The following is a 14,639-nucleotide window of genomic DNA, read 5'->3' as shown; positions in this document are numbered from 1 at the left end:
GGCCAAATTTTCCTGCCCTTTGCCCTCCCCACTCCCCTGGCCCCTTACCTGAGGTTGGTGTCATGGGGGCGGCTGCCAGGCCGTTCATGTTCAGAGCCGCCATCTGCTGCATCTGGGCTGCGGCAAAGGCTGCCATGGGGTTCAGGTAGCCACCCTGCGCCACCGACGCCATGATCGCGGCTTGCTGCTGCATCAGCTGGAACAAAGAGAGCAGGGAAAAAATATCATGCGGTCACTGGCAGTGCAGCCCGCGGCACTGTCACCAGGATGGGGACCTGGTGAGGGTGTGGGGCATCCCTCTGTTTTGAGATGTCAGCTGGCCATGCCTGTGGTACTCCCCAGCCTTGGCCTTCCTTCTTGCTATAGGGGCCAGAGGCAAAATGCATCTTTGCATCTTGGGGTCTTTATGGTCCCCACCCCCATGATGTGTTCCCCAATGTGGAGGTCTCCCATGAGTTGGACTCAGCCCTCTGACTCCCTGGTCCTTCCCTGATGAGAAAGGCAGAGAAAAGACTTTATACGTTCCTGAGTGGAGAGGTTTCATGGTTTATGTTGCTTGTAGCAAAGCTCTGGGAAAGCACTGGTGGCTGCTGATGGGAGACCAGTGTACGTGGAGCAGTGGAGGGAGGGGATCCCCTCTCCAGAGCAGCAAGCCTAGCTAGTTCTCTGGGGATAACTTGATTTGTTTCCATCTGTCAGTGACAAAAATATTTTTTTCTTATGCTGCTGGGAGGCCTCTGGTGGGCACTGAGCAAAACCATGACCAAATCTTCTAACCAGATTACAGCACCTATTTCCAACACAACCAAGCAGAGACTCCCGTAAGAGCTATACAAGAGAAGGGAGCTCCCCTACTTTAGCAAGATTAATACTGTGTAGTGGGAAAACCCCTTCCCTGTGGTTTTGATCTGGGATGAATTCCTTAATTTTACTATTTTTTCCAGAAAGTAATCAAAATGCTGCTTCTTTTAGCGCACCTACAAAAAGCAGAAATGAGGAACCCAGGCTATATTATAACACATTTGGGGGTAAAAATTTTGGAGCAAAAAGGTGGTGAATGGTTATGCATGCTGGAAATGCTTCTTACAGTAAAACCAGACTTTGCTATCATTATTTTACACTCTGAACCTAGCACACAGTTGTTGCAGTTCATGTGTACAGTATGGCTGCAGTGGGCTTGTAAAATGGTCCTGGTGTGAAGGAGAAGGTAGCTTGGATGAAGCTGCCTCTTGTCCCCTTCCCTGGAGCTGTACGAAGAGCCAGATGAGGTATGTCTGAGTCCCTATTCAAACCCCACTAGTGACCAGTGGTAGATGCTTAGAGAAAGTGTGGGGGAAAGAGGATGAGCAGAGAGTGAAACCTCACTCTGTTGATTCCCCAGCCTCTGGTAATGCATGACTTGATTATAATAGTGGAAAAGGAAACTGCTTTTCTGTAGTGATTTGAGACATGACTCATGTCTTTGCTGTCTCCAGAATTGGAGTACCTCTGTTCTGTGGCTCTCTGTGATTTCATTTCTCTCTCCCATCAGGAAATCACCCTCTGATGCTGTTGTTTAAGCACATGGGACACGCTTCTCAGCATTAAACAGACCTCAGAAGTCATGGCAAGGAACAGATTGTTCCCTACTGTTCGGTTTAATAATGAAATATTGGCTAGATTAGCTGTTCATACACATATACACTAAAATAAATCCTTGAAATCACTGTGCTCATTCAAATGCTGAAACTTTCCTTGTCACCATCTGTGAAGAGGCCAAAGTAAAGGATGCTCTGCCACTGACCTGCTGTATAACCGTGCACAAGTTGTGCAAACTTGCCTGGGTTTCTCCAGCGATAAAATGGGACACAGGATACCTGCCTCCCCACGTAGGAGTGCCTCCAGATCTACAGATGAAAAGTGCTGTACTAGAGTTGAGTACTATTATTTTTTGTAGCCTAATGCAGATTGGTGGCAAGGTGGTGGCTTTCCCTTTGATTATTAATTACGCTTTTTTATTATACCCTGTATAAGACACTTCCACATTTTAATTAGTGATATCCTGTTCTTTTTAATTACTGATGGAATGATTAGACAATCTTTTCTATTATAGCACAATGCTGATTCCCCTTTTAAGGAGTACATTTGTTTCTAGGCATCGTTTGAGTTTATTCTCCAGAGGAGGCACTGAGCAGGTGATTTTAGTAAGTATGCTGTAACCAGATGTAACCAAAGTGATTAGTTCGTTCTTTGTAACTAAGCAACATAGAGATAGGAGCAGGTTAGACAATGCTTTAATATTGTGTTTGTACACCTATGGCTATGGATATGCTACTATGCCCAAAGACAATTGGACAAGGAGTAGTACGGACATGTTGCTATGCTCCCAGTACAGCCCCAGCCTATCTTGACAAAGAGTCGAGGGTGGTTAGAATAATTGGTTTGTGTTAAGGGTGCCAAATCATTGTTAGGGACCATGCACCATGAAGAAGGGAAGCAAGTTACATAAGCAAGGTGGGATTGCGCATGTCCAGAAGAAGGGGTCAACTAAAGGACACACCTGTACGACCACCAAGGACCACCAGAGACCCCCACAGAAGCCCCTCGGAGCTCAAGGACGCATGCGTAATGACCACGCAAATATGATAATTAGTTCCAGGAAATTGAATATGCATGATTATTCCGGGAAATTTGATGCATATGTATGTAACTGGACAATATAAGTTTCAGCTGATGTAACCTGCGGTATGCACGCTAGGTGGAACGATCCCCCGTGCATCTGGCACCGTAATAAAGAATGCCTGCTTCTTAATACTATATTGGTGTTAAGGAGTTTGATTCCCGATTTCGGTGACAATGCCAATGAAGTGAATGAGGAAGTGGGAATCCATCCATCTTTAACACTGGATTGACTCCAGCGCTGGGTGTGCTGACCCATATCTCATTTTCTGTGCTGGGTATTTTCGCCTGGGGACAGCTGAGGATATAACTGGCTGGTTGCATAAATGATGGCCAAGATCTGTCCCTATAGGATCTGTTTAGTGCTGCTGATCAAAGTAGCATTTCTCTGAGATGGATGCAGTTGCAAGGGCTGGGGACAGTCCCAGTCTGGTCTTTGGTGACTTTTCTCGGTGTTTCTCCAAAACTGACCAGAGCTGCATGAACAAACTCACCTCAAAACACAGAGTGACATATGGCTGGTGTGACATATGTGTGTGCTGTGGTCAGTCTGGCTGGCAGATAACAGCCTTATATTTGTACCAGAGACCTTCTAGGGTGGGCAGGGGACTATGTTTTTGGCATTTCCCATTGTCAGATTCAGTAAACTAAATACAGATGGGGTTTCCTCTGAGCTGGTCACCTATTATGGTTGATGTGATAACAGGCAGAGGAGTCTAGGCCAAGATTCATCTCTCCCTTCTGTACCCGAATGCCTCTGGGAAGATGAATTGCAGCTTTGTTTCTCCCTGTTGACTCTGTGTGGAGCCCCAGGTGCTCAGTTCAGCTGCACATAGCAACGCAGTCAGATGAAATCGTTCCCACCCCTTACCTGGCCCTCGGTGGATATCTTTGGACCTTGGTTCCCAACCATTTAAAAGAAAAGTGTTACTCCTTTTTTCATTTGTGATTCACCTGTGCTGCAAGAAAAACAGGGCTCTGTCTAAAAGACACTGCATTGCCAATGGTAGTACAAATGACTGTGCTGCTCCAAAGACAATCTCCATTTTGCACTCCACAGAGCTAGGCAATCACTTGTGACATTATTTATGGCTTATGCAACTTCTTCTCCTGCTTATGAGTGTCTCTAAGCTGTTCAGAGTTAACTCCACAATGGCAGGTGCTCCTCCTGGTTTGCAAACCAGGTAACCTGAGCGTGCGGCTTCTTGTGTATTGAGAAGGCTTATAAATTTGCACTGGAACATGCATGTTTGTAGAATATACCTTGGCTACATGCATGCTCCTTTTTGCAGTGCAATGTCATTTATGCATTTCTGTCACAGACCTTCAGACAGAAGAAAGCATTTTCTCTCTCCTTATGAGAACTAGATGATCCTAATCTGCTGATTAGTGCTGAAGGTGCAGGGTCTGCAGCCTAAAGCCTGGTGGGTTTCAGTGAAACAGTTGCTTAAAACTGGCCATACTCTCACAGAGACTGAATTAGGAGCTTGAGGAGCAAAGAGGTTAAATTTAGCTTGGGGTTAAAAAGCTAATGCAGTAAAAATAAGGCCCTAACCTGTGACTTGGGAAACTAGGTTCAGTTGCTTCTGCTACAGCAGGCATCCTGCAGAAAGCAGCCACCTCATTTCTGTTATGCTCAGTGCTCTGGGGATACCCAAGATGCCCTGGAGACCTGGAAAACCCCCTGGCATGGTGAAATGAGCTGGAGCCCTGTACCTCATGACCCAGAGGACGTACACCTCGCTGCAGCCTTGAGAGCCAGCCCATGAGTTAAACCGGGGTCTCCTCCAGAGCTGGAAAGAGTATAACATACCATACCTGAACACAGCCACATACCCCAGCTAACTGGCTTTGTTTCCTTGGCTAGAGAGGGGACCCCAACCATGTCCTGACCATGTCTGGACAACTCAACCCTTGGCAACACTCCTGCCACTCTTCTGCTGCCACATTTCCCATTCATGCCCTTCCCTCTCTGGTCGGAGGTGCTCAGGGTTAAAGGGTAAGGGGAAAGAGGAGGGGTCCTTCCCAGCCCAGATGCTGATGGTCACAGTCTGGCTGACTGCAGCGGCATTGTGGAGGTGGGAGGATGGTCACCCTGAAAGCAGCTGACAGCGTAGACCTACCTCCTTCCCCCCAGGGTGGCTCCGGCAAAATTTACAAAAGGAGGGCAAGTCCTGTAAGGGTCACCAGTCTCCCTTACAGAATCTCTGGAGCATTCCCAAGTGAGCTCACATAAAAGTCACCCCACTCCTTCCCCAGCTCCTCCTGAAGACAAATGTCCCATCCACTCTCCTTTCACTTCGAAAGAGGCCCACTGTATAGTCCCAGTTAATAAAGCTGTAGAAAGTGAGGCAGTGACCCCACCAGAGGCAAATCAATAGCAGCAGGGCCCCTGGGTATTGTGTACTTTAAAATGCTATTTGAAATGCAGATTTTCCCTGCCTGGGCTGGGGCCACAGAGCACTAATCAGAAAGGCAGCAGCCTTATTATCTCAGACTGATTCAAGGGGACGGAGAGGAGCTTTTCCCTTCCTCAGCTGAAAGGATGTATTTTCTTTTGCTTCTCTTACTTCCTTGGCATGATCTTTGCCTCAGCATTTAGAGCTTTTTCCCATCTGATTTTACAGATTTGTTACCTCTTTTCTCCAACCTGGCCTTTACTATTGCTGAAATATTTATCTTCTGAGGAGACCAGGAGACGCTACCAAACTGGTTCATGCCCATGGACAGCACCTCAAGAGCTATGAGCCTGCAGTCCCCATCCCAAAGCCTGAGAACCGGTAAGGTCATCCAAAGCACAGGGAGGGGTGGTAGTGATGGCTGGTCAACAGAGAGAGATGGGAGGATACATCTCACACACCTTTTTACTACCTCGAGGTGGCTAAACTTTAGCCAGCTCTGCCATCAATGGATGGATAGGCACCTCCACAGGCTTATCCCTCCTATCCTAGCATGGGAGATTAAGACAAAAACCAGCAAAGGATGCAGTATTGCAGCACAGCTGAACCAAAGCAAGAGCTCACTGATGCACATCTCCCTCTCCACATCTTGCTGTTACCTTTGCACCAGGATAGATGCACACCTGATGCTGCCAAGCACCCACTCAGGAACACCACCAGCAGAGCGTTAATGACACAGCACAGAAACGTGGCTCTTACTGCTGTTTTTCCTCCCAAAAGTGGCTCCCTGCATGGTCATTGTCAGTCTAGTGGCGTGGGGTGAGCACATGTGGCCAGAAGTGGGGTTGGGAATAAGATGGCCACCTCTGGCATCAGGTAGCTGTTAGACAGCAACTGCACTCAATGAAAGGAAATGTGATCCTTTTCTTACAGGAGGAACAGATGCACAGAGAGATGAAGTGACTTACTCAAGGCCAAAAACTCCTGCTACAAATAGGACAAGGATGCTACAGCCTGCCTTCCCCAGCCCCCAAAAGAAATTGTTGTGGTTTAGCTATATATTATTAGCTATATATTAGCTAATATATTAGCTACTAGGAAGAAACAGCACTATATTAGCTACTAGGAAGAAAATTAACTCTATCCCAGCCAAAACCAGGACAGAAATACATGTGAAACTGAAGAAGGAGAAGAGGAGAGAGAAGGATTATTTCTGATGTGCTCTTTTTGAAACAGCATGATCATTGCCCTTGGAGAAGGCTTCCTCTGAATGATCTGATGACCTTCTAATTTTTTTCAGTGTTATTTTCTATTCTTGTCTCTGAACCACATGGTGTTTTGTTTGAGTTTTCATATTCTTCATTCAGTAATAATAATAAAAGTAATAACAGCATCCCACGCTTCCCACCTCTAAGGATCTATACAAACACTTAGCTAATTAATCCTCATGGTATCCCTGTGATAGAAAGAGGTAAGCAAAATGATCAATCAAGCAGTAAAAGGGCTCATATTTGGTAAAATCACAGAATTGACAAATTCACGTCTGCTTTACCTAACTGGCCATTGGGAAATAAAAACAAAAATACCTCCCAAGCCTTCAAACAAACAGAATATATTCTGAAAAAAATCAGAATGGTCCTTCAGACATTTTTTAAGGTCTTCTTGGAAACATAAATTTCTGCTTTGAAAATAAAATTCAAATTTAATTAAGATTTTTAAAAACTAAACAAATGTGCAACACCTGGATTCACATGCCTTAGTGTGTTTCCGAAGCCTGATACACAATGGTTTGGATTTCTGACTTCCTGAGAATGGTAAAAAAACCCCTAAAACCTAAAAAAAAAATATATATAGAGAGAGCCCAAATCTCAGTGTTCATTATTTCTGAATTACCAGGGAGCTGACAATCAGAAATATGGTATTAGCCCTGCTACAAAGTACTATGGCTTCAAAATAGCTTCTTCTGGAACGGATCAGAACAAGTGATTTGCATAACAGGTAGTATTTACCAAATATACCGCCCCATTCTGATAATTTAAATATAATAACTATTATATGCAGAAGATAGTCTATATTCAGTAAATTTTCCCTGATTTCATAGGGCTAGCTGAATTTTTTTAAGTATCTTTCCAAAATAATTTCACAGTATGAATTGAATAAATATTGGAAGAAGCGATTCTTCCCTTCAGCACTACCTCAGATCATTTAGCAGAAATATCCTTTCATCTCCACAGGAGCTGGGACAAGGAGGCAGAGGGGGAACCTAGGATTTTATGGTCAGCATGGTAGTCACTGCTGCCCTAACTTCCCAAGGTGACCACTTCTGATGATGACTGAGATCTATGCTGTGCTGGATGTTCCCAGATTTGTTGCAGTTATTGTCTGCAGTTCAGGAGCTGCAGCCATTTATACTTTTTCAGAGTGAGGGGAGCTGGGATTTACTGATGGGAAAGGACTTGCTCCAGGCTGGAGAGCAAATGTTACTGTTGCCTATGTTGCCCCTGTCCCCATCTGTCTGTTTTTACTCACTAACTCTATGCCTGTCCCCTGCTGCAGGATGCAATCAGTTCCACGGCTGGAATTCGGCCAGGAGACCGTGGCTAACACTCCCATCCCATTTTTTATGCAAACTTGATTTATGACTTTGATCTTATTTTAAATAATTTAGAAATTAAATAATTTATACAGTCACTTTCTAAGGCTTCTTCCTTTGTTCTTGCTTTGCTCTTCTGCATTTTCCCATCTTCCCAACCCTTTTCGGTCTGTGCACGTTTCCTTTTCTACATGGTGGGGCAGCAGTGACATGAGACAGCCGCTAACTATTTGCCACTTTCTTCATGGAAAGAAGACCTGCAGGAACTTTTGCCACTGTTGCTTATTTGGGCCAGGACTATACTACCACCATTCATAGTCTGGTTTGATTTTTACTGCTCATTACTTTGGGCTTGGCCACCCCACCACTTGCCAGGGTCTAAGAAGCTGTGCTGTGCTGCTCTGTGCTGGAGTGTGTCCCTGCAGGTTCGCACTCCACAGGCAGCAAAGCAAAGGTGGTGCCGCCTAGCAGCAGCTTCCTTCTCTCCAGGCTGAGTTCAGACCTACACCTCAAGCTGGCCTTAACCAAGACTGTGGAACCAGCTATCAATACCCAGCTGATGTGGACCAACAGTAACCTGACAATAAAAAGGGCTGGTGCCCTATACATTTGTGAACTGAAATAAATAATTACCCCATAAAAGGGGAACCTAAATGCATATGGGAAGATATTACTGAAAAGAAAAAACACAAAACAATCAAAAAACCCTGAAACAAATTAGTATAGGGGCTCTGGGAGCTTTAGGGAGCGATGAAACCTGACTTACCTTGAGCTGCATAGAAAAGAGGTGAGGTGGGTCTGATGTGACTTTCTGTGTCACTGAAACAGCACAGAGTTAGTGCCAAGCTTTGTCTGGTCTGCTTGCAGGTGGGAGGGGAGGCAAAAAACACACACAGAGGAGAACCTCCTTTGCCTCCTGACTTTTTTGCCTCTGGAGCTGAGGCCATATGGCTGCTGAACCCAAGGACTAGTTGCTTAGCCAATGTGAGGCCATTACTGCTATCAAGGTTAAAGCTCCTTAAGCTGAGGTTGAGTGGTTTGTCAGCGGGCAGCAGCAGGGAGTGACCTGTGACATGGCCATTTGCTGAGCTGCAAAGGAGGTAACTTAAAGAGGAGCTGGGGCTCAAAGCAGTCCTGGTGGCAACACTAACGACTATCAGTCAAACACTAATGGACTGAGACCCTCACCGCCTCTCCCCAGTGGGGTGCTGCTTGGTTTGTAAATCCATGGCTGCCCACTAATCCCTCAAACAGCTGCACCATGTGGGTTTCTGCTGCATTGGCCACCTTGATGCATGGAGACCTTTTTGAAGGAGCTAATGCAGTCCTGGTGGTGTGCGTGATGCCTTTCTGGGGGAGATTCGGCAAGAAACTGCTGCCTAGGGGACTTGGTAACCTCCTCCATGGGGACAGACCATTAGAAACTATTGATTTAACCAGCTCTCATGGCATTGCTTGGGAACTCTTACATGGAGACATCAGTCAAGCTTGGACTGCAGTGGGATAGCTGGGAGACCAGGCTATGAGTACAAATCAGAGAGCTCAGTGCCTTATGCTAGTCCTGGCCTTACTGCTAAGCACTGAGGCAGTTCTTAAACTTGTGCTACCATTATACCCCTGTGTGAAAACCCATGGAGAGACAGCACAAGAGAGAGCCATGTCCCTGAGGGAGAAGCGAAAATAAATAAATCTGATCATCAGCTTTATTTGTACATGGGGAAATGAGACCAGGGGGTCAAATGATTTACCCAAGGTCACACGAATTGCTGGTGGCAGTGGCATCAGCTGTCACTGCTGTCCTGCTTTCGCATTTTCACTGTTTCACCTTTCATCCTCTTGACTTACCTTAGCTCTTCAACTTCAGTTTGGACTGAATAAAACTGCTCCCCCTTTCCCTCTCCCCCTATCGATCCCTCCATCTCCCGTTAGCATTTATGAGGTGCCAATCACCCTGATATCTATGAGCCAGCAGTCCGAGGTGGATTAATCGGGACCGAGGGAACGTCACACAGCCTCAGCGCTCCCTTCCTTCCCTTTTGTGTGAGACTGTGAGATGAAGCAGATAGGGAGAGACATAGATAGGGAGGCTGATTGAGAGACAGCATCTGAACATGCTCTGGGTGTACAGGCACCACACGGAAATGTGATCCCATAATTTAGACAGCTCTGAAGTCCCCAGGGTAATTGGTGTCACCAGCTTGTCATATCCAATGGGTCAAGATCTAAAACTTATTCTTTCCCCCTTATTAGCATATTTACAGGGAAAAAAAAAGAGAATGAGTCCAATTCTGCTTTCACAGAAATCAACAGGGAAAATATTAATTGGTTTCAAGTGGAGTGGGAGCAGACCCAGGAATTGTTTTCACTCTTCCTTCAGTGATAAATCTTCACTCAAGCACCTACCCTCATAATGTGCTGTATTATCTGGTGAGAAATAGATGGAGGGAACTTTTGTGGTGTAAAGGTGCAGACTGCATCCTCTTTTATATCAGTATAAACCTAGGCTGGCAATTAGAAAAATTACTCTAGATTAAAAATTATGCAAGAAGAGTTTTTGGACCAGAGCATCAGGACAGTAGTGTCTTTACCACCTCTCCAGCTGCCTGATCAATGCCTGTAGCATAACACTGGAGCCACATCTCCTGCCTGACAACCTCTGCAGATGTTTGTCCCCAGCTGCCCATGAGTTGCCTCTTGTTAATTCCTCTGGTACATGGGGGCACAGATGTTGCATCCCCCTGCCAGGCTGCTGGCCACTGACCTGGGCTCAGCTGTGATTTACTATCTCTTTTCCTCTTCCTGCAGCCTTCCCTGGCCGGGAGGACAGTTAAACACAGTCAGGCTGTGGAGGGGACAGCTCTTCTATCATGTGAGGAAGGGAGCTGGGAACAAAGGAAGAAGCAAAGATTGTCTTTGAGAATAAAAATGAAGAGGGCAAAATAGAAGGAAAAATGGAATTTGTCTAGTGGGGAGAGAATAAAAAAAGTCCAGAATACCACCAGGGGCTGCAGCTGGGAGGAGAGGGGGAAATTCTGTGGAGCTCTATAGCACATCCTCATGACTCTACATGGCCCATGCAAAGGGTAGGCTGGGTTTTACCAAGTGTTCAATGAGGCATATGACACTCAGTGGAGGACAGAAATTTCTAGGCCGTCCAGTTAAAAAAAGAACGTGTGGATTTGATGGGAAATCCATGGTGCCAATGCATGAGAAGGCAGGGAAGAAAGCAGAGCCTTGCACTCAATGTGCTGGAGGGAGTACGGGTACACTGGGGTGTGATTCCTGAGCTGAACCTGTATTACCTAAGGCAAGGCATTTGGTCTCTCTCATTCAGGAAGATGTTACTCTGGAAAATGGGATTAATGGTACTTCCCTCTTGTACACAAATCTAGCACAGAGTACAAGAGGGCCACATTTTCCCACCAAATGGATGAAGCACCTAGATGCACTGTCACTGCCTGCAAACTTTCCTGTTTCATCTGCTCCAGAGAAGGCAGCCAAAGTCACCTGGCAGTATTGTGTCTGCCTACTGCAGGGATCTCCTCTACCTTCCTCTGAAATATCTGGCAGAGACCAAGTTACCTGAACCTCATCTTGTCTTGCAGGTCCTTGTTAATTGTAGCCTAAGGAAAGGTAGTTTTGCCAGAGGCATCCATTTCAGGGCTTTGTCAGGAGCCCAGCTCCCTGTACAGTCACACTGTCTCAGGGGCCCAGGGTCCAGGTTTGGTATGTAAGTAGGATACCTGAAGTTAGACAGTGCAACACTGCTTTAAGTAGCTGATGCATTTTCCCAGTGTGCTTAAATCATACTGTTTTGGGGAGCCAGGACTGTATGTGTGCATATGTCTGCTTGTCCATTTTAGTATTATCTAGCATGCTTTAATGAATCTAAAAGCACTTCTGTCAACAGCTGCTGTTTTATCCTATGGTCACTCCAAAGGTACCCACAATGATGCATCATGCAGCAGGGGCTTGGTCAAATGGAGCAGAGAGCCATCTCCCTCATTCAGCTCAGTCTGTGTGGCCTGGTAACAGAGGAGGGCCAGAAAGGCATTTGTGCCTTCACAAAGCTTTGGCACCAGATGGTGCTGACACGGGACAAAGAACTAGGATAAGCTGAACTCAGGTCTATTTTATCAAAATCCTCAAAGGCTAGTTGTGTTTGGATTTGACAGCAATGGCTAAGACCCCATAGGAAGTGTCTTGCATGGGTGCACACATGATCACGGTTTGGTTACTGCTAGAAGCAGGTATTGCACCTCTGAGGCTTGCCTGGGAGATGCCCTCACCTACCCTGGATGGCATGGCTCAGTTTGCTCCCATCGTGTAACTGATTTAATGGAGAAATCACTGGTTCTTCCTCTGCTCTTGTCATTTGTTCCTCTGCTCACGTGTGCTTTTGTGTCATTCTAGGTGCTATCCCTGTTCCCGTGAACATGCATAGAGCCAGTATGTATACTTACTGCCTGTGCATAGGCGCCATAAGCTCCAAACTGGATGGCCATGGGGTTGAACATGCCCATTTGTCCTGCCATTTGCTGCATGCGTCTCATTGTACGCTCCTTGTCTGTATCTGCAAACTTCACCACCAGGCTTGAAGAGGCTCCCTGCAGGACAGGAAAGGAGAGGAAACACATGAGGGAATTAGCCAGGTACACAATGGCTCATGCAACCCATACATTTAACAAAGATTTGGTAGCATGTGATCCAGCTGACGCTGATTTTTCCCATACAACCTCTCAGGCCTTTTGAATTGGACCTTTGCAAGAGGCTGAGAGCATCAGAAAGGAAGGACCCTGGAGGGTGAATGACTGAGGCCAGTAGCCCGGTTCCAAGTTTCCTCCAAAACTGAAACTTCCAGGCTGTCATTAATGTTCTCTCTGCAAAAGTTGTTGCCTTATTCTTTCAACATATAGAAACCTTCTGGTCCAGCAGGTTGTCCTCATCCGAGGACAAAGATCTGGACTCAGTGCAGCAAAATGTAGGAGCTTTTGCTGGATCAATGTGGTAGGATTTGTGAACTGATTTATTTTGATGGAATGTGTTAGCTCTGTGCATGCCAGACCCCCTGAGCTGGATCACCCTTTCACAATGCCTTGTCTTGTCACCCCCATGTCCAGTGAGAAATCCATGCCCAGCCTTGGAGGCAGGATTCAGTATGCTGAGCAGAGTGTATGTCTCATCACGAAGCACCACCTCTTTAGCCCTGTTAAACTAGGGAAGCAAAAATAGTACCTGGTGGACCCGAGTTTCCCCTCCATGAACGGTAGGAAATAGAGGCTACCACAATAGAGTCCACATTTAATGTTACACTTTTCCAAGAAACCTTTACAATGTTTGGGTTATGTCTGCAGTCAACACTGGTGCAGAACTACAGATGATCATCAGAGCTGGCTGCAGAAGTCTGTGAAAAAATGTAGAGCTTTTGGGAATGAAAGAAATCCCTCTCCTCCCCAAAATGAGATGAAAGGTCAGTAACTGTGATTCTTAAATTTCTGATAGGAGGCAGAGATGGGAAGAAATAGATCTGCTTAGGAAGGAAGGCACTGATATTTTTTTGGCTGGCTCCAAGGATGTCCTAACTTCATGGATTGGTTGATTCCCCACAGCCTGGTCTCCCCGGGGGAAGAGGGTTGCAGGGGAGGGGGATCCAGCAGCAGCCCCAACAGCAGGCAGACAGTTGCCGCAGGAGATGGGCTGCCACCGAGCCAGGGGAGATAGGCAGGTGAGCTGTCAGGAGACCGACAAAGAGCAGCTGAAATCATTGTGCTCCCATGGTATGCTTCCCTTTTGACACACCAGTATTCGCTGATGGAAATACAGTCAGTGGGGAAATTGTCAGCTCAGCCTCTGCCTGTGGCAGTAGAGGAAGACCAGCTCTGTGCCAGAGGAGCTGGGCTGTTGTGGGGCCCTCGTTTTTCTAGCAGAGGTGGGATTGCCTGGGATTGCACAGGGGGAGTGTTATTAGCTGGCTTACACACACCCCTATGTACCTGTAACCAGAAAAAAATAGTCTTGGTGAAAGCAGAGTTGCTCTGCTACAAATTTGGAATAGTGTAGTAAACCACAACTATGGACGTACATATATATAAGTACAAGCTATGCATATTCAATAGCCTCTCGAGATCCTCAGTTATGAATAAAGACTTGAGGAATTAACATGCTAAAAATAGACAATCTAAGGCCGCACAATGAGCGATGTTCCCCTGGATTAGCAGCCTGTTCTGGGAGGAAGTGATTTTCATTGGCAAAGAATCTTTCTTTTTGACCTGTTAGTCTCTTTCTAATAAATCTATAACCCACTCAAACAATGTGGTGAAGAGCAAGGGGTTGAAAGAAGTGCTTCAGGAAAACAAAGGGATGGAGAGATGAATGCTCTATTCAAGGGTGGAGAGCAGTCTTCAGAAGTTATTATACGAGCAAAACAGAAAGCGGTGGGGGGGTGGGGAAGAAAAAAAATCTAGCCAAAATTCCCCTGAATTTCTGCTCAAGGCTGGGCGACTTTTCATTTTGTACTTATTGATCCTTCCCCAAATCACACTCTTAATTGCAGCTCATCGACAAATGAATATTTTAATGCATACATTTCCTGCTAATTATCACCTTGACCAGTCCTTAATTAGATTTCAACACTCATTTAATTAACCCTGATCCAAGAGACTGTTTGGTAACCCGAATCTAATGATTTAAACCTATTTGCAGCTTTATTGGAGGGAGGCATTGGTCCAAAGCAGATTGGGCTGTTCAGAGCTGCTGTTGTGATTTGCAGAGCAGAGGCTGCAGCATGGTGGGAACAATGCAGTATGGAGGATTTTGAAACTGAATAAGGTGAATGAGTATTCATCTCTACAAACGGGTTTTGAAGATGTGACCTGCTCTAGTTAGCAGAACAGAGGAGTGTAAATAAGTTGGTGTCTTCTTCCTTCCCCTTTTCTTTCTATCTCTATTTGCCCTGGAAGTCTTAGGGCCAGAGAACTGCCTCAGGAAAT

At 45.9% G+C, this 14,639-nt stretch overlaps 1 protein-coding gene across 46 annotated transcripts in view; it reads right to left on the bottom strand.

The window, feature by feature from the left end:
- Positions 1–14,639, bottom strand: part of CELF4 (CUGBP Elav-like family member 4) — a 735,309-nt gene that overhangs the window by 48,414 nt on the left and 672,256 nt on the right. For 28 of the 46 annotated variants that reach the window (XM_072858800.1, XM_072858824.1, XM_072858799.1 and 25 more), the window contains 2 exons: positions 12,114–12,257; positions 49–196 (listed from right to left, as the gene is read on the bottom strand). In XM_072858800.1, the coding sequence (XP_072714901.1) occupies positions 49–196; positions 12,114–12,257 (292 nt within the window). The remainder of the gene's footprint in view (positions 1–48; positions 197–12,113; positions 12,258–14,639) is intronic. The other 18 variants (XM_072858806.1, XM_072858826.1, XM_072858803.1 and 15 more) reach the window with 1 other exon arrangement.

This window comes from Ciconia boyciana, chromosome 4, assembly GCF_034638445.1.
Source record: "Ciconia boyciana chromosome 4, ASM3463844v1, whole genome shotgun sequence".
In the NCBI taxonomy this organism is placed as follows: domain Eukaryota; kingdom Metazoa; phylum Chordata; class Aves; order Ciconiiformes; family Ciconiidae; genus Ciconia; species Ciconia boyciana.
Note: the sequence above shows the minus strand (reverse complement) of the source record. Positions and strands in the feature narration are given on the sequence as shown.